We start from the raw sequence: 26,388 nt of genomic DNA, 5'->3' as shown, positions 1-26,388 counted from the left end.
TGTAGTTTTGTTAATCTGAATCATCAATTACGAAAGACGGAGGAACAGGAAAATAAAAGGCAAAAAGAAGAAAACTTTTTCTGTTCTAAGTTGGCTTTAGCTATGTAAGGTTCGTTGTTGTCAAATTGTTTCTGCTTTGGATTACGAGACACTAAGCTAGTTGACCCAAGCTGACAACTCGCTTATGGACTTGGATTTATTGGTAACAACCTCATAAATATTTGCTGACATTCTGCATATTAACAAGAATTTATGTTATAGTTTGATTACCTAATAACTTAGGACTTTGTTTCTTTTATTACTATTTTTATTTACATCTGGTTAAGTGAATCTTTACTGTTAAAACAGAACTCTTCTATAATCAATTGTTGCGGAATTTAATCTTCCTGTTTGGTTTAAGCGGAGTTTTACTATAAAAGTACTGGTATCCGAGTTTAGCATAGAGCTCTCTCTTTGTATCACATATAAGCAATTTACTTGTACAGAAGCCCCCTGGCATGCACAAAGGCGAAAACATTTTGGGTGTTTCGTTCCTATTGTTGTCATTTGGAAAGTAGCTTACTGAAAGTGAGTATGAGAAATATGATCAAATGGCAAAATATTAATTTTCTTGTAAGGTTCCTTTGGCATCAGAGTCCTGGCTTTGAAAGGTATTGTGGCTTCTACCATATCCGTAGTTTTTAGTGAGCAATTATTTTTCACGTGCTTAAGGTGATGGTAGCATAGGTATTGATCTTTGAACAGGCTTTATCTCTAAAATTTTTGTCTTGAACATTTGAATTGGTCAGATTTATAACTCATTGTAGCTTTTCCTATATGTATTGAATGTTTTCCATCTTTCCACAGATTGGTTATTTCATTCTTATCCTTGTGTAGAATCTTGAGATGCTTGAGAAGAAGGAAAAAGTACTTCAAAAGAAGGCTTCTGCTGAGGTTGAGAAGGCCAAGGACTTCACAAAAGCGAAAAACAAAAGAGGTGCGAACCAAAAATTCTTTATCCCCCGCCCCCTCTGTCGTGCCTGAAAAAACATAATAAACCGAAGTAATAAATGGAATGGGAAAAAAAACTTGGGGTGTCCATTTATAGCTTTTGTAAGCCGTTTCAGTAATGTTAGTGTTTATATTTTTGTAGGTGAATTTGCTTATGGAACATATTTATAACTAAAATAGTATGAACATTATTTACATTCACATTTATGGAAACCATATTTCAGTGAGGCAGTAGTGCAATGGTTACTTTCTGTATTCATTTGAATGGTATAATATTTCTTGTACGGTTTGTAGTTGCAGGGAGAAATTAGTTTTTCAACTTGGTTAACTTGGTTCACCCGGTAACTAGTTTCTCTTGTTGGTTGACGCAATAAATCTCTGTTATTTTTTATGTATGGATCTGTCAAACCACTGTTACCAATTACTTAGTTTAAATGTGTAAGCTTGCGCGAGAGTTCAGCAGTAGTTATTTAAAAACTTAATTTTTTTTTCCTTCCAAATTTAATATTTTAGATTGCCTTCTAATGGGATGAGCATCACTTGCTGATGTAGAACGAATAACAAAGAAAGAAAGAAGAAGGAGAAGGGAGGAGAAGAGAAGGGGGGACCGAGAGGAGAACACAGAGAGAGGGAAGAAGAAAGGAAAAACGGGGCTACAGCCACTTTATTATTCAATCAATTCATCAACTGTCTCAAATACGCAACAAAACAGAAATAAATAACAAAACAAAAATCCTAAAGAGAAGGGTTTGGGCCAAACCCGCTAAACAAGCCCAATAACAGAAATATAAATAATAATTCAAATAAAATATAACTAATAGTCCAAATAGAAAATAAATAGTAAATGATTGTCCGCATCACTTTCTGCCCACATCCTCCCTTAGTGATTTTGCCGAAAGGAAGAAGAAACATGTAGATTAAAGTAATGCATTCATAGTTATTAAACCTAGACCAGATTGGACCGTAGGATAGTAAGATTGATGAGCAACTGAACCGATTTTGAACCTGAGGAACTGGTAGGTTTTCCCTCAAAAACTGTGAACTGGTGCGGTTAAACCAACCCAGTTTTTGAAATTTTTAAAAGTTCTGACATATTTTGAATTTGAATCTTCAACACCTGGGAGATTATTTCCACCACAAACCAACTTATATTGAAATGACTGAAAAAACATTATTACAGCATCAATATATTGTACATGATAAAACAGAAGTCGAAACTCATTCATCATTTTTTGATCCAATTTATACATTTTATTTTATATTCCAAAAATAAAAGGACATTTAATTAATTGAGGAGTTCAGTTAATATTTTTTAAGAAACTTCAATATATACACTTGGGGGTGGACAAAATGACCAGGCCAAGCAGTTTGGTTCGGTTCCACAAAATAATAATAATAATAATAATAATGATGATTTTGTTTTGGTTACCAAGAACCAAACTCAACTTTTTAAAACTTTTTTGTATATATTTTTTTACAAAATCAATGAATCACACCAAAAAATTTAACTATTGTCAATGACTCGTTCGTCTACATTCATCAATCATTGTTATTAGACTATTTTGTATGGGGATGGAACTTGATGTTTGTATATTCAAATTATGACTATGTTTTGTTTGTTAATTTGGACTTTTGTGAATGAATTTTATCATACAATATTTCATTTGATGATTGATAATTTGAAGTTGAATTTGCTGAATGTTTGATCTTTACTCTATTTTTTTTATAGGCATATAATACTATTAGAGATATAGTGATAGATTTTAATTTGCATTTATCATTCAAAAATTTAAGTAATGGAACCAGAACCAAATCAGACAAAACCGGAACTGAACGATTTGATTCCGGGTTGGTTTGGTTTCGTATCTTAAAAAAAAATCGTTGGTTCCATTATTATTAAAAAATAAATAAAATAAATAAATAAAAATTCATAATTGGGTTCGATTCTCTTAAAACCAAATCTGAATGGAATCATGTCCACCCTTATTAATACACTGACCCACGTTTTGGACAAGTGACCCAATGACCTGGTAGCTTGCCTTGGTCAACATACTGGTTGTGGTTAATAACTATGGATGCATTAGTGTTTGCAATATGTCCCTACGCCATCCAATAGAGAGGTAATGCATAAAAATAAGTTCCAAGAGATTCTATTTTAACTTTTAAAATTATAAAGTTCAATAGAGATAGGGTTTGGCTTTCTACTCTATTCTTGCTTTATAATGATTTAATAAGTTGCATATTTCATACTCTACTTCTCAAATTATTCAAACCATATTTGAATTGATTTGCCACATCTAAAAAAATATTTAAGTTAATGAGGAGAAAACAACAAATTTTGTTCATAAAAAGTAAAATAACGAGCCAAAATAGAGAGCATTATTGTAGTTTATAAAAAATTTACTCTCTAAATTTTAAGATGCTCTCTGTTATACCTAAAATGCTTTTGATAAATAGAGAGTCCCTTAATGCGATATTTTAATGCAGTAATAACTAGTCTGCACTGAAAAGAAGTTTCAGCAATTTAGCCTCTGTAATTTTAGTTTAAAATATTTCTGCATGGCTCTTTTTGCTGTCCCAAATCTGTTACTAGTCATCGTGGTTTTCTTGAATCGTTTTGTAAGTTTCATGCCGTGAGAGAATCTTCATTAAACTGAGAAGTCAACTGATGTTAATTTTAAACATTTCTTCGTGCAGCGGCTATACAATGTTTGAAGAGGAAGAGGTTATACGAACAACAAATTGAGCAGCTTGGAAATTTTCAACTACGCATCCACGATCAGGTTAGCCTTGGATTCCCATTTGCATGGTATTGCATATTTGTCAATGAATCAATAAATTTCTTAGAGAAAGTCTCACTTGGAGTTCATACATCAAACGTTTCATTGTTAGATGATACTATTAGAAGGTGCAAAAGCCACAACTGAAACTGTTGATGCTCTAAGATCTGGGGCAGCGGCAATGAAAGCAATGCAGAAAGCAACGTAAGTTGTTGATTTAAACTATGTAGACAATCAGATGTGATGAAATAATTATGTTCCTTTTCTATGGGGTAGAATATCTTTTTATACAAAATCTTGATGTAGAGTAAGATTACATAAACGAACAGGATTTTTGGCAAATTACATATTATGTGCACCTAAATAGTATCTAACCCAATTTTCAAATGGTATCTAACATTCAGGAATATTGATGACGTGGACAAGACAATGGATGAGATAAACGAACAGACAGAGAACATGAAGATGATTCAGGAAGCTTTGGCTACCCCCATTGGTGCAGCAGCGGACTTTGATGAGGTTTATGTCTTATTCCTGTTAAACTGACATTACTGAAGCTTTAATTATATCAGAGTTATCAAGGTCTATCCAATGTTTTATATTTCGTGTACTTGTACATTTGTGCTTAGAAGTGAATATTTCCATTCATTCCAGGATGAATTGGAGGCCGAGCTTGAAGAGTTGGAAGGTGCAGAATTGGAGGAACAACTTCTTCAGCCTGCAACCACCGCCCCAGTTGCTCCAGTACATGTTCCAACAGGCAGAGTGCCAGCTCGCCCTGCTTCTCATAAGCCTACAGCTGAGGAAGATGAACTCGCTGCTCTGCAAGCAGAAATGGCTCTTTAAGCAACGTTTTTCTTTTCTATTTCACTGGTAAATTCAATGTTATCCGTCAGTGTGGAGTTGAAGATATTCAAGTAGATGTGTTAGTGTAACAGTTGATCTACCAGAACTGATTGGGAAATTTATGAACCAGCATTTTCAACTTCGTGGTACACTTAAAATTTCCAACTATATTCTGTGTATATTATGTGAGGCAAATGCTAAAAATACCAGATCAACAGTTCATTTTGTCATGGATCGTTGCTTAGTTTGTGTTTTAATATCTCGAGTTTTCTGTGTCTCGAACACACCCATCCTCGACCTTCTTGGTATGGTGGCCTGATTAGTACCCTTAATGGCTCTATATTGTAAACGTGTTGGGCTTGAAAATGGTCGAAGTAATTGAATTGAAGTTTGTATCATTTCCATTGGAATTTGACTAACCAACTAGCTATCAACTATGATAATTGCCTCCCGGGCATAGCGCAGTGGTGCAAATGACAGGGGTGAGGTTATCTCACGTCTTACAAGCAACCGTAGTGTGGGGGTTCAATTTCTGAGACATGGAATTGGACTCCTTGTAGGCGCAGTGTACATAGAGCTTTTATTCCCTAATCTGTTGGGGTACATCCCGCGATTTACCTTTCTCACAAATCTTTAGGGACAGAGCGGTGGGGTCCCTCAAGGTTGGAGTTCAACCTTTAACTATGATCATTACATTTATCGATTCGATAAATTTTAGTTCTCCATAAGATTTCTTTTACCGAATGAAATTGGATATTATACTTTTATGTAGTTTTATTTAGGCATTTGCACTTTTTTTTGTTCAATCTTAAACTATAAATAGATTTCTTTACGCTTGTGTCTGGCTTCAAAATAATCGATACTAGGGATGGCAAGTTAATTTATTAATTTAAGAATATTGTGCCTTGTCAACCACAAATAGAATAACAGTGTCGGCATCAAATATTACATTGGTAAAAATCAATTAATCAAACTTATCACGTTCCGTAATATCCGAAAGGAGTGGATAGATGGGAATGGCATTATCGAGTGGGAATTACAATAATTACAACAATTTTCCAACCATCACACTCATAGAAGCTACGCCAAGCCAAAAATTAATGGGTTCTAATCAACTATGCCAACATCAAATCACCACTAATTCAAATTGTTTATGATTGAACATTCTCCCAAGCCAATAGAACCCCAAGAATGTCTAAAAATCAAGTATACTGAGACGAGTTTCTTAAGATGAGAAGATTAAATTATTGATGCATAATCATTCCAAATTTTCTTGAAGGATATTTTTGATATATTCTCTTGTTCGAGCAGTGATAGGATCCGAGTCCATTTTAGGTCTCTCTATTCAAGTTCTACAAGATCTAAGGTTCGGAGATACGAGAATGAAAGAAAACTAAGTAAAGCTCACCTCCTCCGTAAAGGCAGGCAGATAGCAAAGGTCTCTGTAGATTCTTCGGCTAGATGTCTCTCCACCTGCATTATCCATTGAAATACTATCCAAGAATTCTGACGTTTCATTTAGGATACATTCCCACTTGAAATATTTTTTATGAAGAAGTATGACAACGCGGTAGAGTGAAAGTCAATGAAAGTCTTATCTTGTTAGATTAGCTGCTACGAATGTCAATGAAAGCCTTTTGTTTGATATTCCGTAGACCTCAATTTTTACGTAAGCGCACATTTTTCAATAAAATAATATTACAAGCAAATCTAATTTTTTTTAAGCACATATTTTACATTAATCTATTATTTCAAAACGGATTCTTTACCAAATAATGAGGATCGAAACTTTAGTATTTCTTGTCCCTATTAGTTCACGTGTAAATAATAATACACATATCATGAAGTATTGAATTTTTATATTTTGAGAGTACTAAAAATTTGGTCGACCAAACTGTACAAGCATTTACTCCATCAGCGCAGGGAAATGTCAATTGTAATGATGATCCAACAAATATCACCGCACACTTGTAGTGTTTCTTTTGGCACGGCGCAGACAAATGTACCTACGACTATACCATCCCCATCTTCAATCAATTACTTGGAATAAAAAAAAAAATCAGATGTACGGAAAAATCATAATGCCTATAGCTTTATATTAGAAATTGCACTATCACCCTTCAATCTTTTAGTTGAGTGGTTAATTAACCCTTAAACTTTTAAAAAGTAAAAAATTTATCTTCAACCTTTCACTAAAGTTGCAAGATTAAATGGATTTAGTGGATCACCGTCTACAAGAGGGGTCAATTTGAAAGACTTTTAAGTTCACATGATATCGATGTTTAATGAATATATGATCAATCCCAAGATTGATCTTCAATGTATTTTACAAATTGTTATTCAAGTGAGTTTAATTTCATTGACATTTAAAAAAAGATCACGTCCAAGCAACTTCATCTAGACGAACATTTCAATCGAACAGGCTTTTAGACATCTATTTCTTGTTTGTCACGTCAACTTGATCGAATCATTGTTAGCTTGCATTGAAGAGATTTTTTAAAAAATGTCATCCACTTTTAATTACGTGATAAACTTCTACAAGAACCTACAACTTTATTCAAAATGCTCTTAGTAGTGAATAATAATAAGACCTATCCAAATCTTTCATTGAATTGAGAAAAAAATACAATTTGTTAAGACCAAAAAGGGAATCATGCATCAAGTAGTCCTTGATAAATATCGTCATTCTAAATCTCGAGTTTGATCGTAATAGTGATAACTATAAATGAATAAATGAGCTCATGGAGAGGAAGGGTAAGTTTTCAAGTCAAAAAGGAGACATGGTCTCCAGCAATCTCTCAAACATGGTTCAAGATATGAAGTTTGGTTATGACATGATCATCGAGCAAGATTTCACAATACGCCTCGTACAACCACATGCATAATAGATATTAGACAAATCCCTCTAATTTCAATAATCTTTTACAAATACAAAGATTGTTTTACAACAATGAAAGGAATATTTTCGAAGCGTGGATCATGTACCTGTACATGATCAAGGGGTCTAATAATGGTGATCATTAACAAATTAAACAATGTACTCCATATCTTTAAACATTAGTTCCGTTTCAGAAACAAAATCTAGCCTTATGAACTTGACCACGTGAGTGTCAAGAACAAATACTCGAATGACTTCCATGTTTAAGAAGAACTTATTGTATGGTAATATCAAAAAATTAAAGAAATCAACTTGCTATTTTTTTAAAAAAGTGGTAGATTGAGGACCAATTCATCACCCAAGCCAAAAGTAAGAACCATGAGCTCAATTTTCCCATAGTATGCTTTAACCGCACACTTGTAATTGCCTGATGGGAGGGTTAGCCCCTTGCAATTAATAGTAGCCCTAGATCTAGGTATTGGTGGATCCCACTTCAAGAGATAAGACCCTCCAAGTTTCAAGGTCACATTGTTTGGTCAAAACAAAATCCAACCTTTCTAAAAGAAAATCTCATCTGTCCCCACAATTGGGCATCCTTAACCTAATCCTTTTCTTGTCTCTCCAATCCAGACATAAAGGTTGAAGCTAGAGTTTACCATTTTTGTACAAACTTGTTTATCTGGTTTTGTTTCCATGTATATCCATATCTAGAGAAAAATATAATTTTAAATAATGTATTAATAAAAAATATATACAGTCAGTTTGAAAATGAATTTTCCCCTAAAAAATTAATTTTTTAATCGTTATTTCACTATTCTATGTGTCATATTTGACTTCTTCTCTCACAAAAAAATCCCACTTTTTTCCTAACGACAAAAAATAATCCGAAACAGGCTCATAGTTAAAAAAAACTTAAATTTATGTATAAAATTATTTTACTAAAAACTACATGTTTAAAATAATGTCTAAACATTAATTAAAAATACAATTTCTTTTCTAAAGGAGACTCGAAACAAGATCCTAGCAGAATTGATCTCCTCGCCACACACATTGAAGAAAATTGCTCAGTATATGTAAATAAAAATTTACAACAAATCATGCTTATGTGAGGACTTAAATAATCTTTTATTGACAAAGTTCATCGTGAATCTATTCATTTTTATATAATTATAACTTCAATAGTTTCTGAAGTATTAGCTAACGTGTTGGAAGCTAAAACTGAACGGCAGAAAGCTTATAACAAAGATCCTAACTCAAAAATATTAACTTGCATTACAAGCTTATAACTTGAGCTTGTGAAAACACTGGTAATAAATAACTATGAACAACCTTAATTAATAAATAAAAATAAAGCAATCCATATTCTGGGCTACCTGTTCTTTTTGGCCAGCACAGGTCTTCTTGCAATGAACTCTCATCTTTTCTTACAAATTTTCAGCCCCCAGAAAAGAGAGATTGCTCTTCAAACTGAACTGCTAATATATTTACAGATAGATTGTACGGAAACTATTCGTTCAAAAACTAGGCGAAAACCGAACGACATCGTAATAACCAGCAGTTTATGCAGCAACATAATTTACAGAATCTTCAATGTGTTGCTCCCAAAATGACAAATTAACAGCTTTTCCCTTTTTCCAGTACTATTTGCATGCAGAATTAATAGAAGGCCACCAAAATATAAAACATGATTAGTTCAACATGTCAGAGACCCACCCGATGTCAGGGTTCGGGTCCTGAGCGGGGTTCGGGTTAAGGTTCCAGTTCAAGTGGTTAACCCTAACCAATGGATTCTCCTTGCTCAATCTCTCAAACATCTGAACCCTCAAATCCCTCCCTGATTCAATCCTCTCCGTAGGTGGCTCCTCGTAGCCAACGTCCTTGTCCCACCTGAAACCTGCCCGGGACAAGGGTTTGGTAGGAGTTGATGGTAGACTCAAGCATCCAGGTCGGGTAACGGATACCCGGGGCGAACCCAGCCCAGAGGGAGAACAACCCACTTGTAGATTCCAAGAGGAAGGTATAGACTTCACCTTGTTCAACTGCAGCTGGCGCAAAGAAGCGATTGTTTCGTTGATTGAATTCGATCCGAGCGACCGATTGAGAGAGCTCATGGAGGTTGTGGCGGCAGGGGTCATCGGAGACATTGGTGGCGACTCAGTCGGTGGAGAGCCAGAATCCGGCGATGATATGAATGCAAGCCGGCGTGGCGAGCCGTCATACGACTCGGCTCGTGGACTCAGAACCCGGAGCTGATCGGCCGAGTGAGCGAAGAAACAAACCCTTCTCTTACAGTTAAGACCATCCTTGCATGGCTGCGTACGATAGCGCGCCGGGTGAAGCCAGCACTCAAAAACCCCATGTGCGTATTCACATGCGTCACCCTTCTTGCAGGCCCCTTTACGAAACTCCGGGCACGCGGTGCCGGAATAATGAAACTTCCTGGGGTCCCTCCGGCGAGCCTTTTCACCGGGATGGGCGTACGGACACTCCGTCCAGTCATGTGACTTCCCACGCGAGCACTTCCTCACCTTGAACTCAAACATCCTGAATTGGTCACACGTGTGCGCGTCCACCGTTAAGTCCCCTTCCCCAACGGAGTTAGACGGCAAATAGCGCTGCAACGCCGTGAAAATAGAATAGTCATCAATGGAGCCGCCCCCGCCGCCGTTAACATTCATATTAGGGCTAAGAATGTAAGAGTTGGAATCATCTGTAGCGAAGGACCATGGAGGTACATGTTCCGTCTGGCTATCATAGTTTCTTACTCCGATCATCATTTTTTTGTGGTATTGTCGAACGGGTTCAGTTTGTTTATAAACTGCTGGGGTAATGGAGGTTCATCCATGGTTAGGGTAAATTTTAACCATGGTTACTGCACATGGGTTCGGGGGTAATAAAATGAATGGGTAATTGGCGCAAAACATCCTTACCTTTCGAGGTTATTGTGTAAAACGTTCCTACCTTTCATTTTTTGGCATTTTTGCCCTTATTTACCACCTTTCTTGCGCTGAAGGTCCTTTTCACTGTTTTTTGACGATTTTGCCCTCTATTCAAATAAAAGAAAAAGAATAGAATAGAAAACAAAAGAATTAATTGCAACTAATACCCCAAAATTTCAAAAAATTACAAATTAGTAATAAATATAGGAGTTAATAGCCCAAATGGTTACTAAACTTTGCCAAAGGTCCAAAAAGTCATTGAACTTTTTTATATACAAAAAGAAAAAAAAATCAAAAATACCAACAAAAAAAATTGAAGAAACGGGCCCCACCAACAAAAAAAGGACCAAAAATAATAATAATAAAAATAAAATAAGGAATGTGAAAATAGAGGAAGGTGAAAAGTAAACCAAAAATTATTTTTTATTTTTTCAATCGTACATTTTTAATCAAAATTTATTGAAAATTTTATTTTTAGCAAAACTAATCTGTATTTTTTTCTTTATTTTTAAAAATAAAATTTTCAATAAATTTTGATTAAAAATGTATGATTGAAAAAATAAAAAATAATTTTTGGTTTACTTTTCACCTTCCTCCATTTTCACCTTCCTTATTTTTTTTGTCTTTTTTTGTTGGTGGGGCTCGTTTCTTCAATTTTTTTTGTTGGTTTTTTTTTTCTTTTTGTATTTAAAAAAGTTCAATGACCTTTTTGGACCTTTGGCAAAGTTTAGTAACCATTTGGGCTATTAACTCCTATATTTATTACTAATTTGTAATTTTTTGAAATTTTGGGGTATTAGTTGCAATTAATTCTTTTGTTTTCTATTCTATTCTTTTTCTTTTATTTGAATAAAGGACAAAATCTTCAAAAAACAGTGAAAAGGACCTTCAGCGCAAGAAAGGTGGTAAATAAGGGCAAAAATGCCAAAAAATGAAAGGTATGGATGTTTTCCACAATAATCTCGAAAAGTAAGGATGTTTTGCGCCAATTACCCTAAAATGAATAGCATGTTCTTTCGTATTTTAAGTAAAGAACGTGGCACGATAACTGTAATTCTTACACGTGTATTTTGGATAAGGATACAAGCTTTTGTAGGCATTCTTCATCCCTTTTTATTGGGCTGTGAGGGAATTATATTACGGGCGTGTCGTTTTAAGGAGGTGGGTTAACTTAACCGACTCCCCTAAAGTTACGAGAAGGCGCTAGAGCGTCAGATACGAAAATATTTAGAAGTCTAGTTCATTAAAGAGACTAGTTTAAAATAATTTTAAATAATTTTTTTTAAAGTATATTTATTAAAATCGTGATGTGTCAACAGGATAGAACAATTCGGCCCAGGCTGCACATTATTTAAAAGGTTGAACCTCAAATTTGAGGCCGCCAAACGTCCCATCTCTAGAGTTTTGTGAGGAAGGTAAATTGTGGAATGTGTCTCAAGAGGTTAAGGAACAAGAACTGTCTGTACACAGTGCCTACAAGAAGTCTAATTCCATGTTACGGGAATCGAACCCCCACTAAAATTATTATGAATTGACAAAACTTCATAATTAACTTCCTAATAAGCAGGTCTTTCGGTGTTAAAATTTTCAATTAAATCACTCAAATAGGGTTTATTGATACTTGATAGTGGCGCTCTGTTCAATTCCCCGTCAATAAACCCTATCAGCGTAGCATGTTAGATAAATTTTTTCGAGGTAATGAACTTTTTAAATTTGTCTAACATGGTCAAATTTCATAGCTTGACCTAATTTAAACACTCATAGCCATCTATGGGTACTTAAACTATTTAAGTAATAGCTCAATAATAGAGCATTACCATAAGAGGGAGCAAGTATTGGCACACGTGGAGATGGAATTTATGAAGGCATGTGCTCCAAATTTTACAAGCACAGAATAGCACCTAATTTTCTTAGCTTTAGAATAAACTTTGGGTAAATCAATGCATAAAGTGGATATAGGGGAAAAAGGAACAGAAAAAGAAGGAAGGAGGCAAAATTCTCTTCTTAACTAGGGAGGTTTTGATATGAGTGAAAGGCTTGCCAAATGAATAATAAGAAATGAAGAAAGAAAAGGAAAAGTTTCTTTTTAAAAAGGTTGAACTCCAATCTTGAGGGGCCTCATCGTCCCACCTCTGGAATATCGTGAGGGAGGTCAATAACGGAATAAGAGTTTGTCTGTACATTGGTGCTCACAAAGAATCCAATTTCATATCTCAGAAATCGAATCCTCACACTGCGGCAACCAACAAGGCTGAGACTACCTCACTCATATTCTTTGTACCACTTGGTTATGCCTCGGAGGCTGAAAAAGTTTCTTTTTAATTGAACATTGGTATATTTAGTTGCAACATTTAAAAGATTTTAATATAATTTTATCAATTTTACCGGACATACATGTAAGTATCTTGTAGCGACACACCATGCACGTACATGGCAACACGAAGTTTATGAGATGGGCTATGTTTGGTTGAAGGAAATTAAGTTGGGTGAAAGTTGTGGCAGAGCCACGAGAAAAGGAGTCGAGGTGACAATTGTCCTAGTAATGAATATAAAATATATGTATATTTTGTCAATTCAATATTTGTTACCCCTATATTGTGGATATTGTCGTTCCACTACTGGTGAAATGGAATGAGGGGAGGAAAAATGACAAGAAAAGCTACCAAGAAAATGTAGAGAAAATTTTGGATTCTAGCATGGAGTACAAGCCCTAATTAAACGCAATACTCAGACTACTTACAAGAACCATGAGTTAACTAGCACTTAAGTTACTTAACCTTGTTTAAGATTTTTTGTCACCTTCGCGATCATACAGAGGATGTGTTTTTGATCATGTTAAGGTTTCTTGAGTTCTTTGTTCTACTCGATTAGGAAAAGTCGATAAGCACTTTTGCCCAACCCTGATTGAATAAATTCTTATGTGCATCGTACTAAGCCATTTAAGCTCTTTTCCTCTAATGTTTATTGTTTTATCTAAAATTCCATGTTATTTCAAATCTTCTAACTAGATTCTATTGAATATATTGTATTCGTATTGAGTCCAATTACTCGAGTGATAATGTTTGCAAATTTTCTTGAAAAAAAATTCAAATGATCAAGATTTAATTGTGAAAATTATTTTTCTAAAAATAAAAAATAAAAAAATCACTAGTCTAGATCTACATGGCAATATATTTGTCATTGTTCTTTGAAAAAAACTTTATATTCTTGTCACATCATTTTATAAATGCACCATATTTTAATTCATTACAGGTCCTTAACTTTTAATTAATATCATATTATACCTTTATTTTTATTTTTATTTAATCATATTCTTATTTTTTAACCTTTCACTAACTAAATCTTATCCCCAATCACGGATTTTGTCCAAAAACGCTGTTAGAGTGCTATGAAAGGAGGGATAAATATGATATATTAAATTCATAAGTTGACCTAATTTCCCATCTATGCCTAGTAAATTATTTATGTCATAGCTCAATAAGTGAGCATTACTATTAGAGTGAGTGCCATCTAAATATTTGATTAATTATGGCATAAACCTTGGCTGAATCAATGCACAAACTAAAATTCCAACCCAATCACATGTTCTGTATACATACTAGTGATTGATTCATGGTCTCCTTCTTGAAACACAACCATAAAAAATTTGAAAAAAATAAAAATAAAAGAACCACGAGATTTCTTCTTGACTAAGGAGGTTTTAGTATATATATTAAAGAGGAAATTTCACGTAATGTCCATTTTCAGCGAGTCATTTACCAAAATGTCCACAATTTTGTCAATGTCCATTTTCGAATTATGTAGACGAAAATACCCCTGTTAGAAATATTATTTTCACACAAGAATTCAAAATTTTTCATATCACTATTCATGTCAATCAGCGTAGAAATGTCAATCAGCATTAAATGCCTGGGTTGGATAGGTGTGGGTCGATGTGGGTCGGGTTATGGGTCAAGTAGGTGCGGGTCGAATTGGATCGAGTTATGGGTAAAAAATGGAAAACCTGATATAACTCGACCCGAATACAAAAAAAAAAGAAAAAAAGAAATGAAGGCGGGGGAATGAAAAAATAAAAGAAGCCCTAAACTAAGTCCTCTTAACTCTCACTCTCAGTCTCTCAATCTTCACTCTGACCCAACTCGCCGACAACGAGCCTGTACATTTCTCTCTTATTTTCCCAGTTGCCGTTTGCCCACCACACTTCAGAGTCCAGTGCTATAGAGTAAGTTTATTTCGTTATTTTTTTTTATTTCGTTATTTTTTTTCACTTCCCCAAGTCTCCCATCTTCCTAAATCCTAAGATTTGGCTAGTTTAACATAAATTGATGTCAAGGTCACTGAGTGTCTCTATTCTATTGGGCGAGCAAATACTAACTGTTGATACAATTTGAGATAAAAAGTGGTACATGCGAGATACTGTCAAAAAGGTTGAAGAGGTAAAGTGTTTAAAGAAATCAGGAAAATGATTGTACTTTCTGTTGTCCCTGTTATTGTATTTTTACTTTTGAGATATAATCTATATGTGAACTAAATTTGATGCTGCTGGATGATAAATAACACTAGTACGAAGTGAAGAATACTCCATTTGAGGCATATTTCGCATCTGAGTTAGGCAATAAACATGATGAAATGACACAGATTGTGTTGCTATTATACACTCTTAAGACCGTTTGAATGCTAATCAGCAACTAAATGGCTTCATTTTCGCATCAAATTTGTTATGCATCTTGTTGAGGGTTGCATTTGTATATTGATGGTTTCTTATGGAAGAAGACTGTGATAGGTTGATAACAGATAGAAAACTTTGTCAAATCTTACGTCATGTATACTTGATTTTGCGTATGGTCTGTTGTAGTTAGCTCTAAATTTATTTAATACAAGGCTATGTTGTTGTTATTTATTTTGTTAAAGAATATTGTATTTTCGACTTATTTGCATATCTAAATTAGGCAATTAACTTAATGAAATTGTAGAAGATTGTGTATATACTTTTGAACTGTTTGAATGGTGATCAACTATAAAATGGTTACATGATAGCTTCAGATCAGAAGTTAGGTTTGTTTTAATTTCAACAATTAAACAACTTAGTTTAGATATGATATTTTATCAAACCATTGTATTGTAAAAATTATTTTTCTTGCACTGCATTTTAACAAGAATGTTATATTTGATTTCATTTGTACGTTCTCATAGTATTTGTTAAAATATTGTTTTCATTTGTAGATGAGTATGACACACCAATATAATATTCCGGAGGAAGAACGTGTTCCGGCCCATGTGTCGCAAGTGAGCAATACAAAATATATATCAGTTGTCCTCAACAAATTGGATCCACAGCAAAAGCGTCAGTTGGAGGACAGTTGTATAGGACATGTTGCAAGGTTACGGGAATTGAAACTATCTGCTCAATGAATTCATGAAATGGTAAACAGATCGGTGGTATGCCGAAAGCGGTTTGAGGCTTGGTTCAAGGTGAACCAAAGGTTTGCACGATTTGGACTACCGGAGTTCGCACTAATTACTGGCTTGAAGTGCAGTCCAGTGCCTAAAGGTGCCGAAGTTGACAAAATCCTAGAGAAAACCCGTCTACAAGATAAAATGTTTGCTAATATGGACCGAATAACGTGTAGCGACCTGGAGAAAGCTTTTTTGAAATGTGCCAACCGTAACGATCATTACAAGCTTGAGTTGGCACTAATTATTGAAGGGGTATTTAATTCAAGAGATCGAAATGTAGGAATAAATTCGACAACTCTTTCCATCGTTGACGACTTGGATTTTTTCAATGCCTACCCATGGGGGACAGTATGTTTTCAACTTCTCATCAAATCACTACTACGTGGATGGGGAAGAAAGGCGGACATGGTAAAAGTGAATGATTGTGATAGGATGACCTACACATTGTACGGATTCCCTCTTGCTGTCCAGGTATACATCTATTTTGGTTCATTTCAATTCTTCTCATCGCTCATTGTTATTTATCTCCAAATATGTTTATTACTGTTACAAATGTCATGCAGATTTGGACGTACGAGGCAATTTCGGAGTTGGGAGCTTGATTCTCGAGTAAGACTTGTGACGATGTCCCGAGGATGTTGCGGTGGTCTGGCATGAAACAACCTCATTCCTGAACATATTCAGATTTTTTTGAGAAGACAAATGTAGGCGATTTACATACTTAATTGCCTTACACTCCGCAATATATATTTTTTCATTTCACCTATTTTTCTTCTCCTGTAGGTGCACTTGTGGGCTACGCTGCGAGCAACTGCTGCAAAAGAATTACAGTCGTACTTCGTCGATCTAGTTCCGTTGGAAGACGCAGCCGACCCCGTTTTAGATGATCTTGTTGCTCAATCAATAGAAATACAAGCTTGTCCAGTTGACGATGATGTCATACGGAACGATGACAACAACCATCGATCAAATAAATCCCAGAGAGGCAACAAAGGTGGACCTCGTCATCGAGGTTTGCATCTGGTTGAAGGCAGAGAAGAAGAGTATGGGGATCCCATCGTTGAAAGACATGTGTCTTTAAATGAGATAAGAGTTATCTTGAATGAGCAACGGGAGGCATTTGAGAGCAAGATGGGGGATTTGAGGAAAGAAATAAACACAAGATTCGCTAGTCTCCAAAATGATCTGGGAGGTCATGTGTGTGGTTTGAGAAATCATGTCACTGATGAGATGAATGTTCTTCGACGAAGGTTTGATGAAGTTGCTACAGAAATTGGACAACACAATGTTGGTGCTGAGTATGGTGGATTTGGTCATGATGATCGCAGTGGAGATGAGCCCCGACATGATGTTTTCACTCCCAATATTTTTGCAGACAGACAGGATGTCGGAGAGGCAACCGAACCAGTTGTTTGCAATATCCCTGATGTGTCCATAACGTCAGGAGGTGGGGTTGGAGTACTTGGGTCAGTATATATTGCTTGTGATATTGTGAAAGAGGCACCAGCCGTTGTACCTACAGTTGGTGTGACCATTGATGATCAACTGGTTCATGATAGCACCGTTTCTGGACCTTCGATGGCAGCTGATCCACCTACACATAGACCTCGATCGTTGAGGCTGAAGAAGGCTAGTGTAAACACAAAGACGCCACACACGATCTGGTCGCAAGAGGGGTAAGAGGGATGCGTAGAATTTAGAGGTTTACCTATTTTGATTTATATGGTGGTTTTTCAATATGTATTTTGGTTTATGTCGTGGTGCGGAAAATTTATTTTGGTTTAGACAGTGGTTTGCATATTTTTGTTTATATGGTGGTATGTAATATTTTATGGATGTAAACCGGTGGTTGAAAATAGTTTATAACTTTATTATCTCATATAGTGGAGTAGGAGATGTCAATGTTCTAATGAAATGTGGAGAAATCCTATACTTTAGTTGAAATGTCGTTCTATACAAATGTACTGTCAAGTGTCCAGATTAGTAGACATTTAATGTCGAGAACTACACGTCAAATGTCAAGAAATGAGTGAAATGTCAAGAAATATATTGTTTCAATATAAATGTTAACATCCCTTATATTTTTGTTTTCAATAATATGTGAACATATGTGTCATTTTGTGTGATCATGTATGTGGAAATAAAATAAATTTCGTGCTACTTAGCAGTTAGTGAGGAAAAATTGATTAACTCGATCAGTTTTAATAAATTAAAGAAATTTATCGAACATTTTTTTTTCAACATAAAATTTGAATTGTACAAAACGTTAATATATTTTTTTTGTGAATATAAAATTTTAATGGAACAAAATGAATTAAAAAGAAATTTATAATTTGTCAAATTACAACACAAGAAAGTTTAAAGAAACCACTGAATATTGCGGTGAGTGAAGGTTTGCAATCACAATAAATTAAATTTCGTAGTTAATATGTATAATATATGTTACATATATTTATTGCATTAGCATATTGAGTTGGAGCTGAAGTTATTGAGGCAGCGTATGAATGAAGATTGTACTCTCGTCAATAAAAAATATGCAATTTTGAATTTTCAATTTGAAGAGGAGTGTTGTCAGCAAATGAGGTGGCACATGGAATATAACCAGACAGGTGAATCAGATGGAACTCGCCTACAAGGTATGTCAACGGTACATTGCCTGTAGCTGGTCGTTCGTGAATGGGATGCAAGTATTTATTAATTCCAAGTGCATATCCAGGGAATGAATGTTATCTGTTTCTGGTCAATATTCGTGAATGGAAATTCTATATATACGACTGCAGCAATAATGTTCACACACCTGATGCAATCAAGGCTCACGCAGAAGCAATATGCACAGTCGTTCAAACATTATTGCAGTGCGAACCCCTGTCCACCAGACGAGATATAAAGAAACATATAAATGATCCAATGAAGATGGAGATTATACCTTATCTACCGTGTGCGAACAATGGGTGAGCATTTCAACTCTTGTTATTTACTACCGTAGTTAATCTATTGTATATACTAATTTAGACTAACGAAAAATCATTTATTGTACATGCCAAATTGTATAATGTTTGTACTCAAATATATAGAATGCTTCATTCTCGGGTATCCAATAGAATCAGTTTCAGCAGAGAGAATGTCAATATACAGAAGAAAGATTGCGGTCGATTTTTTGAATAACGAATACTTTCTTTATCCCCGATAGTGAAACAGTTGTCGTGGCTGAACTGTACTTCGCTTGTGTAACTGTTGATGATCAGCCGGTTCATGATACCGCTTTTTGCAATATGTATTTTGCTTTATGTGGTGGTACATAACATGAATTTTGATTTTATGTGGTGGCACGTAAAATGTATTTTGGTTTACACAGTGGTTTGTATATTTCGATTTATATGGTGGTATGTATTATGTTCTCGAAGTGTCATTCTAGACAAATGAAATATCAAGTGTTGAGATTCACAGCTATGTAATGTCGAGAACGACATATCAAACGTCCGAAAATCGAAGAAATGCAGAGAAATATCGTATTTTGGTCCAAGTGTCGTTCTAGACATTCGTAATGTCAAGTGTCGAGATTAACAGCTATTTAATGTCGATAACGACATTACAAATGTCGAGAAGGCATCAAATGTCAACATAAATATGATCCAACCAAATTTAACTAAGAGTGAAGGCAACCAAATGATGTATTAACTGCGAAAACTGTAGCAAGCAGCTTTATAATTACTATAGCAGTTAGAGTTGGTATGCCAAGCACAAGTACGTTCTCAACCATATTGATGTGAAAAAAAGTTGTAAAATAATCACCATCAATGACTTCAACCATATTGGTTGGTGAGATATCTTATCGTGCATTCAACGGACAAGTGTTTCTCCAGTATAAAATGTTGAACTTTACTTAAATATGTACATACGAGAATTTAACAAAGTCATAGCACTAGTTAGTTTTTCCATTGATTATGTCTTCATCAACTCAACATACTCCTGCTCTTGATGTTACTATCACTTTCGACCCCCCTGGGTCGTCCGCGGACAACTCGATCATCAGTGACTCGGACTCGAATGATGAAAGCAATATTTTTGTTCCATATGTTTGTCAACCTTCGAACCGCCATCGTAGGGTTTGCCTTCAACCAATCCCTTTTTCGAATCTAATCGACGAAATTGAACCAATTCAAGTTCATCGTGAGATCGTCCCAGTACCAGTCCAACCGGAAGCACATCATGTGTTGTTGGATGAAAATGTTGGAGCAGTTCCCGTAATAAATGAAGATGTGATCATCATAAGCTCCAACGAGGAGTACGACAGTGATATGTCCTCTTTGTCCGTCGTAGAGGATATGTAGAAGATGCAATCATCGTAAGTGAAATGTTTACGTACATATAGTAGTGCTATAAAATCCATATAGGTGATGGATAATTTTTTGGGTGATCACCATTTTGTATAATAGTTGTCTACGATATGTATTGGAGTTATGGCTTCCTTTTGTTGTGATTACCATTTTGTCTGGTCCAATGACTTAGGAGAACGAGTCATTCATAGCTTGTTTTTGTATCCATTACCACATTGTGTCTACAATGATTAAGAAAATCTCAGTGATGAAATAGATATATACTTATTCACTTATATGATGAACAAAATGATATCGTAGTGAAATGTTCATAAGAATATATGTAAGCACCATTTCCCTTGTTGGTGGTTATACCCCAAACCTGGCCTCTCTTGTTTGTATCCAGTATGACATTCAAAAATGAAGTGTTGTTTGTATTTAGTGAATGCCCATACGAATTTTCCTGTTTGTGCACTATAAAATTTTGAACGACTAGAATAATATAAGAGAAAAATCACAAAAAATGGGAGGAATCCGTATAAAGGATTCAAAATATATTACAAATTTAATTTTACAACAAGCAATTGCAAATAAGTGATATCAAGAGAGAACGAAGAAAGAAACAGAAAGAAGTAGAAGTCAAAAATATATTCAACAACATTTAAAATAAGAGGTAGAAAGCAAGTAATACAAAAGAAAAAAAATTCAAAACATTGATAATTCATGTTATCAGGGCATTTGACGATCAGAATACACAATGTCATTCAAGTATACGTGTCACTTAAAGATGTCGAATTCTGACATGTTTGCCTGTTATGTCCAGAACCCCCACATCGGCCGCATTTTCGTCTCAACGTGGACCTTTCAGTTCTTGACCGTTGACGTTGGGTAGGAGGTCGACCTGGTGCTCTACGTATATTCGGGGGCAAAACTTCGACGGAACAAATAGACTGAGGAACAACGCAATCTGACTCTCGGCCAACGGGGTGAAGAACTTCATTGTACGCAGCTCGCCAATATTCTGTGGTGTAGTAAAAGGAGCACAAATCATACAATGATTTTTCTTTTGCGCAAGCAGCTCGGGATGCATGTGAACATGGGATTTGTTGCATCTGAAACTCTCGACATGAACGTGTGTTACCTATAAGGTCGACAGTACAAAGTTCGGTAGCTATACCTACCTCAAAAACGAGTTCGTCCAAATTTCGTACTGGTAAAGTTGCACCGACGTCGAATGATTTTCTCAATTCATCATCAATTTTTGGTGTCACAGTTGTACTACATTTCGTGGATGCACTTTTTCTCTCGTAGAACCATCGTTGCATCAATGACGTAATATTTTCGATTAACGAGGTTATATGGAAACTTCTTTGTCGCCTTAGGACTGAATTCAGTGACTCCGCAATGTTATTCGTCATAACGTTGTACCGATTACCAACAAAATGTGCCCGTGACTATGTGGATATACTGACACGTTCCAAGTAAGATGCCATTGACGGTCGAATGGTTCTTATCTGTGTCATAAACTGATCAAATTCCTTCTTGCCTGCTTTGTCTCTGCTTGAACACGGAAGCTCTCAAGCGGGCTAAACTACGGCTCCAAAGGATCGTGCAGTGGATGTGCTATACCTTGCAATAAGATTTTTCTCGATATGCCAGATGCAGGCACCGTGGTGAGAAAGTGGGAACAACCTCGTAATTGCCCGCTTAATACTCTTCTTCCTGTCTGACACAAACACTAGCTGGTTTGGATCATCAATGGCATTTTTCAACTTTGCAAAGAACCAATACCACGATGCATTTGTTTCCCCATCGACAACACTCCACGCAAGAGGATATATTTGTAGGTTAGCATCTTGCGCTGCAGCTACTAGTAGTGTTCCCTTATATTGGCCCTTCAAATGACTTCCATCAACACAAATTACTGGCCTCATGTATTCTCGAAAACCACGTACACTAGGCCCGAACGCTAAGAAGAAGTACAAGAACCTATTACTCGAGTCGAGTTCAATGTGTGCAATAGTTCCTGGATTTTTGTCGGTTAACATGTGACAATATGATGGCAATTTCTGGAAACTTTCTTCGGGTGTACCACGAAGAAATCGAAGTCCCTTCTCTTTAGCCCTCCACGCTTTGTTGTAGGTAATCCGTACACTAAACTCACGTTCCATATCCCCAATAATACCCGCAGGAACGTATGATTGGTTTGCATCATCCAACCTTCGCATTATGTGATGCCCAATTATTGCACTCGTTGCGTGAATTTGTGCATTTCGTCGAACGTCTAGAGAACATGTGTGCTCAGGTATGTACTCTCGAATCGTAAAGATTTCTGAAGTTTTTATCTTAGAAGCTCGTACTAGCCAATGGCATGTAGTATCGACACAACACACAGTAAGAGATTTATGATTCGACTTTTTAACTTTGAAATGAAACTTCTCTTTCAAAGCCTTAAGTTGAAGCCTTGTGTGTAACTGTCGTTTGCTAAAGAATATCTTATTCTCCACNGGCCAGTCAAATGTAACCAATCTTCATTAGGATAATCTTTTCTAATTGCTTCTGCTGTCTGCAACAAATGAGTTTATTAATGCTGCTAGAAAATGCCTAAGGAAAGAAAAAGATCAATTGCTGTGAAGAGATGTTATTACTTAAGCTGCTAAACATGAGTTTTAAAGTTACGTTTTTACTAACAAATCTTATGTTATGAAAGTAGTCTTAACCTACTCTTTACAAAAGTGACTTTTAATTAAGTAACCACAAACATGCTTTGAGTGGATGAATAATTGAGAATAGTTTCATGAAATTTACTTTTTTTTTAAAAAAAATTGTTTTTACATTAATGACTATAATCATTTTACCACAAAATTTCTTAATAAAACGGGACTATATCTTTTGACTGGATGAAAGTTTAATATGGTATTCGTTTTCATGTTGACTGAACGGAGCCACAAAAGTAAAAAAGACCAAGGCAAAATAAGAATTTTATTGAAAAAGTTGATAGAGATGGACGATATTTTGAACCAACTAATTAATTAGAATAAGTTAATATTAATTTAACATATATCAAATTTAATGAAATCAAAATAAATTTACTTTCCCTAGTATGTCATTTAACATTTATTTTAAAATTAACAAAAGAAGAATTATTACGTCACATAAGAGTAAGAAAAAAAGTAACATATTCAAATACACTCATAATTTATGAACAAAATCAATTAACTTTATGTGGTGATTAGAATAATAAAGGCAATAGAAATTAATATTGTTTTTTTTTTTTGGGGAAATTGTATAAATTTTAAATGGTATTATTTTCAAATTGATCGATATTTTTAACTGAAAGAAGGAAAGACGACTAATCTTTGCAGTGATGAACTGAACACGAATGACGAAAAAATAATCACCTGGCGAATTTAAATCAATTAAATTATAATAGTCGAATAATTAGTGGTGAGTGTGAACTTGAGAAAATTTAAACATGGATTATTTAATTTTCAATTATTGCACAATGGGACAAAATTAAAACAAGGTTATAAGTTTTAACACAATGGGCCAATCTTAGAACAAGGTTATAAGTTTTAAAACAATGGGAAATACTTAATTTCCAATTATAGCAGCATTTGTTGCAGACAGCAGAAGCAATTAGAAAAGATTATCCTAATGAAAATTGGTTACATTTGACTGGCCTTATTCATGTTATATACTAACTAACATTCCTTAGACATATTCTAATAAGATCAAGATTTTATTTCCATGCAATGCACCTTAAGGTGAAGTGAATTCTATAGTACTGGACAATATTAAAAAAGATATAAAACTATCGAGTTCTGATCATTACACCATGCAAAACATGTTTGGAGTTTCATATCTATTCTAAAGATCATTTTTTCGTCGGCTGCAGATCTTGGAAAAGTTCTTCTTACGGAGTTTGGAGAGCTTCCTCAATGGGCTGTTGTTGGTGAGTATTGCATTATTATCGTCGAAATTCTTATAATTTTGAATTATCATTCCAATATGACAAACCAAATTTTGTAACATCACAGGAGACACATTCCCACTTGGTTGTGCATTTGATGAATCCATTGTTCACCACAAAGTAATTAATTATTGCACATTTTGCCCCCATTTTCTATATTGCAAAGGATTTGGCTGATGCTTAATTAAATATTAATGTGCTGCAGTATTTCAAGGACAATCCAGATTCCAAAAACCCTGTTCATAGCACTAAGAATGGAATTTACCAAGAAGGATGTGGACCAGAAAATGTTGTGATGTCTTGGGGCCATGATGACTACATGTACATGGTAAGACGAACAAAATTTTACAAGTTTTTTCTTCTTCAAGCTCGTCCAACATTGTCCTACCGATTGAGCATAACAAACATGCCATAACTGCTTAATTTTGACGTGGCCACGTTCTCAATATTTTCAGGTAGCTACAGAAAATGGAACGACGCTGCCTTCAGCTGCATTATTTATCATCCGATACCACTCTTTTTACCTTAAGTGACAAGTCGAATAACTTTTCTTAAGACTAATTAAGCATATGATGTAATTGCTAAATTGTATGACTGAGATTGAATAATATAATGCAGCTCTACACAAGTCAGGAGCTTGTACATATTTGATGAATGAGGAAGATGTAGAGAATTTGAAGTGGCTTCATTTATTCAAGTAAATTTCGTTTTCTCAAGCTTTCTTTAATGTAATTTTCTAAACAATTCGATAGACTTCAACATTTTGAATTTTTTTTTTTATTTGCAGTAAATATGACCTTTATAGTAAGAGCAAAGTTCGTGTCGATGTTGAAAGAGTAAAGCCTTACTACCTTTCCCTCATTGAAAAGGTATGTGCCTTTTTGGCCATTCATTTTAGAACAAATTTTCATATTTGAATTTTCTCCTTAGTAAGATGCAGCAATTTTTTTATTTTTATTTTTAATCTTTTTGCAGTATTTCCCAGCCAAACTTAGATGGTGAAAATTTTGGTAAAATACATGAAGAAATACTGGGCAAGCGGAAGACAAATTTTGTTTGCTTAATAAACTCAAGATTTGATGTAAACAGGCAAAAAAAAATAAAATAAAATTGCACTGGTTAAATGTTTATCTTTAAAGAGTCGTGTAAAGTTCCTTTGTTCTCGATGTAATGTCCTATCACTTTGGTGATTTTTCTTCTATATTAATTTTCTCTTGTTGGTAAAATATTGTATAAGATGAGATAATCTATTTTCTAGTAAAACAATTTTTATATATTCTATTTAAAGAAAAATATTCATTTTTAATTGGAAAAAAAAATTCAATAGAAGATTGGCTAATAATAATGTAAGAATGTTGCCAAATCGCTTGGCCTCCATTCCCTTGTTTATGCAAGTGGAAACTCATACAATGACAAACGATAATTTTACAAAGTTAGGCAACGAATAAAGTTAGGTGATAAGCAAATTGTAAACAATATAAACTAATTAGATGAATCTACCAAAAGAAGAGAAGAAGAACTAATTCTTGAGCCGCCAAAAAACTAGGTTTTAAATGAAAAAATAATGTTTATGTATACAAGAAGACTAAAATAAAAAGGAAACCTACCAAAAATGGAAACTAATATATATATATATATATAACAAAAGGTAGGAAAATGGTGCCAGTATGTAGATGATGGCAAATCAAATGATAGTTAATCTCAATATGCTTTGTGTGATCATGAAATACAGAGTTGTGAGTTATCTAAATAATTCTTTTATTGTCACAATACATAGGGGTTGGAAAGGAAGAAGGAACACCCACATTTGCAAGTAACTAACGTAACCATACAATTTTAGTGGTGGTGGATTCCATAGCACGATACGCTGCCTGAGTAGAGAAACAAGAACACAACAGACTGTTTCTAACTCTTTCAAGAGATAAGGAAATCATCCAAAAATATACAAAAGTCAGTAGTGGACTTATGATAAGTGGGTTACTTGCCCAATCAGCATTAAAGTAAGCATGGAGCACCAAAGGGAAGGTTGAGGGAAACAGAAGACTTTAAAAGCAAGTACCACGAAGATAGTGCAAAATATGAACAACAGCTTCGCAGTGAACTTTAATTGGAGCCGAAACAAACAAACAAACTAACAATGTAAATAACATAAGCAATATTGGGAGCGTGATGGTGAGATAAACCAAATATCCAACAATGGTGCGATACA

The 26,388-nt window shown here is 34.8% G+C and overlaps 3 protein-coding genes across 3 annotated transcripts; 2 read left to right on the top strand and 1 right to left on the bottom strand.

Annotated features, from left to right (window-relative positions):
* The first annotated feature begins 169 nt into the window (after nt 1-169).
* LOC111369721 (vacuolar protein sorting-associated protein 32 homolog 2-like) lies at nt 170-4,860 on the top strand. The gene is made up of 6 exons (XM_022991352.1): nt 170-202; nt 877-976; nt 3,688-3,773; nt 3,883-3,974; nt 4,175-4,289; nt 4,425-4,860. The coding sequence occupies exons 1-6, from the start codon at nt 185-187 to the stop codon at nt 4,614-4,616; spliced, it is 603 nt and encodes a 200-aa protein (XP_022847120.1). The 5' UTR covers nt 170-184; the 3' UTR covers nt 4,617-4,860.
* Nucleotides 4,861-8,699: 3,839 nt separating this feature from the next.
* Nucleotides 8,700-10,334, bottom strand: LOC111369715 (zinc finger CCCH domain-containing protein 20-like). The gene has a single exon (XM_022991340.1). The coding sequence runs from the start codon at nt 10,269-10,271 to the stop codon at nt 9,183-9,185; it is 1,089 nt and encodes a 362-aa protein (XP_022847108.1). The 5' UTR covers nt 10,272-10,334; the 3' UTR covers nt 8,700-9,182.
* A 5,056-nt stretch (nt 10,335-15,390) lies between these two features.
* On the top strand, nt 15,391-25,181 carry LOC111374979 (inositol oxygenase 5-like; the record flags this gene model as incomplete). The annotated part of the gene is made up of 10 exons (XM_022997745.1): nt 15,391-15,412; nt 16,759-16,781; nt 23,818-23,898; nt 24,083-24,161; nt 24,247-24,299; nt 24,385-24,507; nt 24,635-24,704; nt 24,798-24,876; nt 24,967-25,048; nt 25,155-25,181. Coding segments are annotated over 10 exons (639 nt in total), but the record flags the coding sequence as incomplete, so codon positions are not given.
* Between the last annotated feature and the right edge of the window lie 1,207 nt (nt 25,182-26,388).

Source organism: Olea europaea, chromosome 2 (assembly GCF_002742605.1).
Source record: "Olea europaea var. sylvestris chromosome 2, O_europaea_v1, whole genome shotgun sequence".
Lineage (NCBI taxonomy): Eukaryota > Viridiplantae > Streptophyta > Magnoliopsida > Lamiales > Oleaceae > Olea > Olea europaea.
This window is presented reverse-complemented; position numbering and strand designations above follow the sequence as displayed.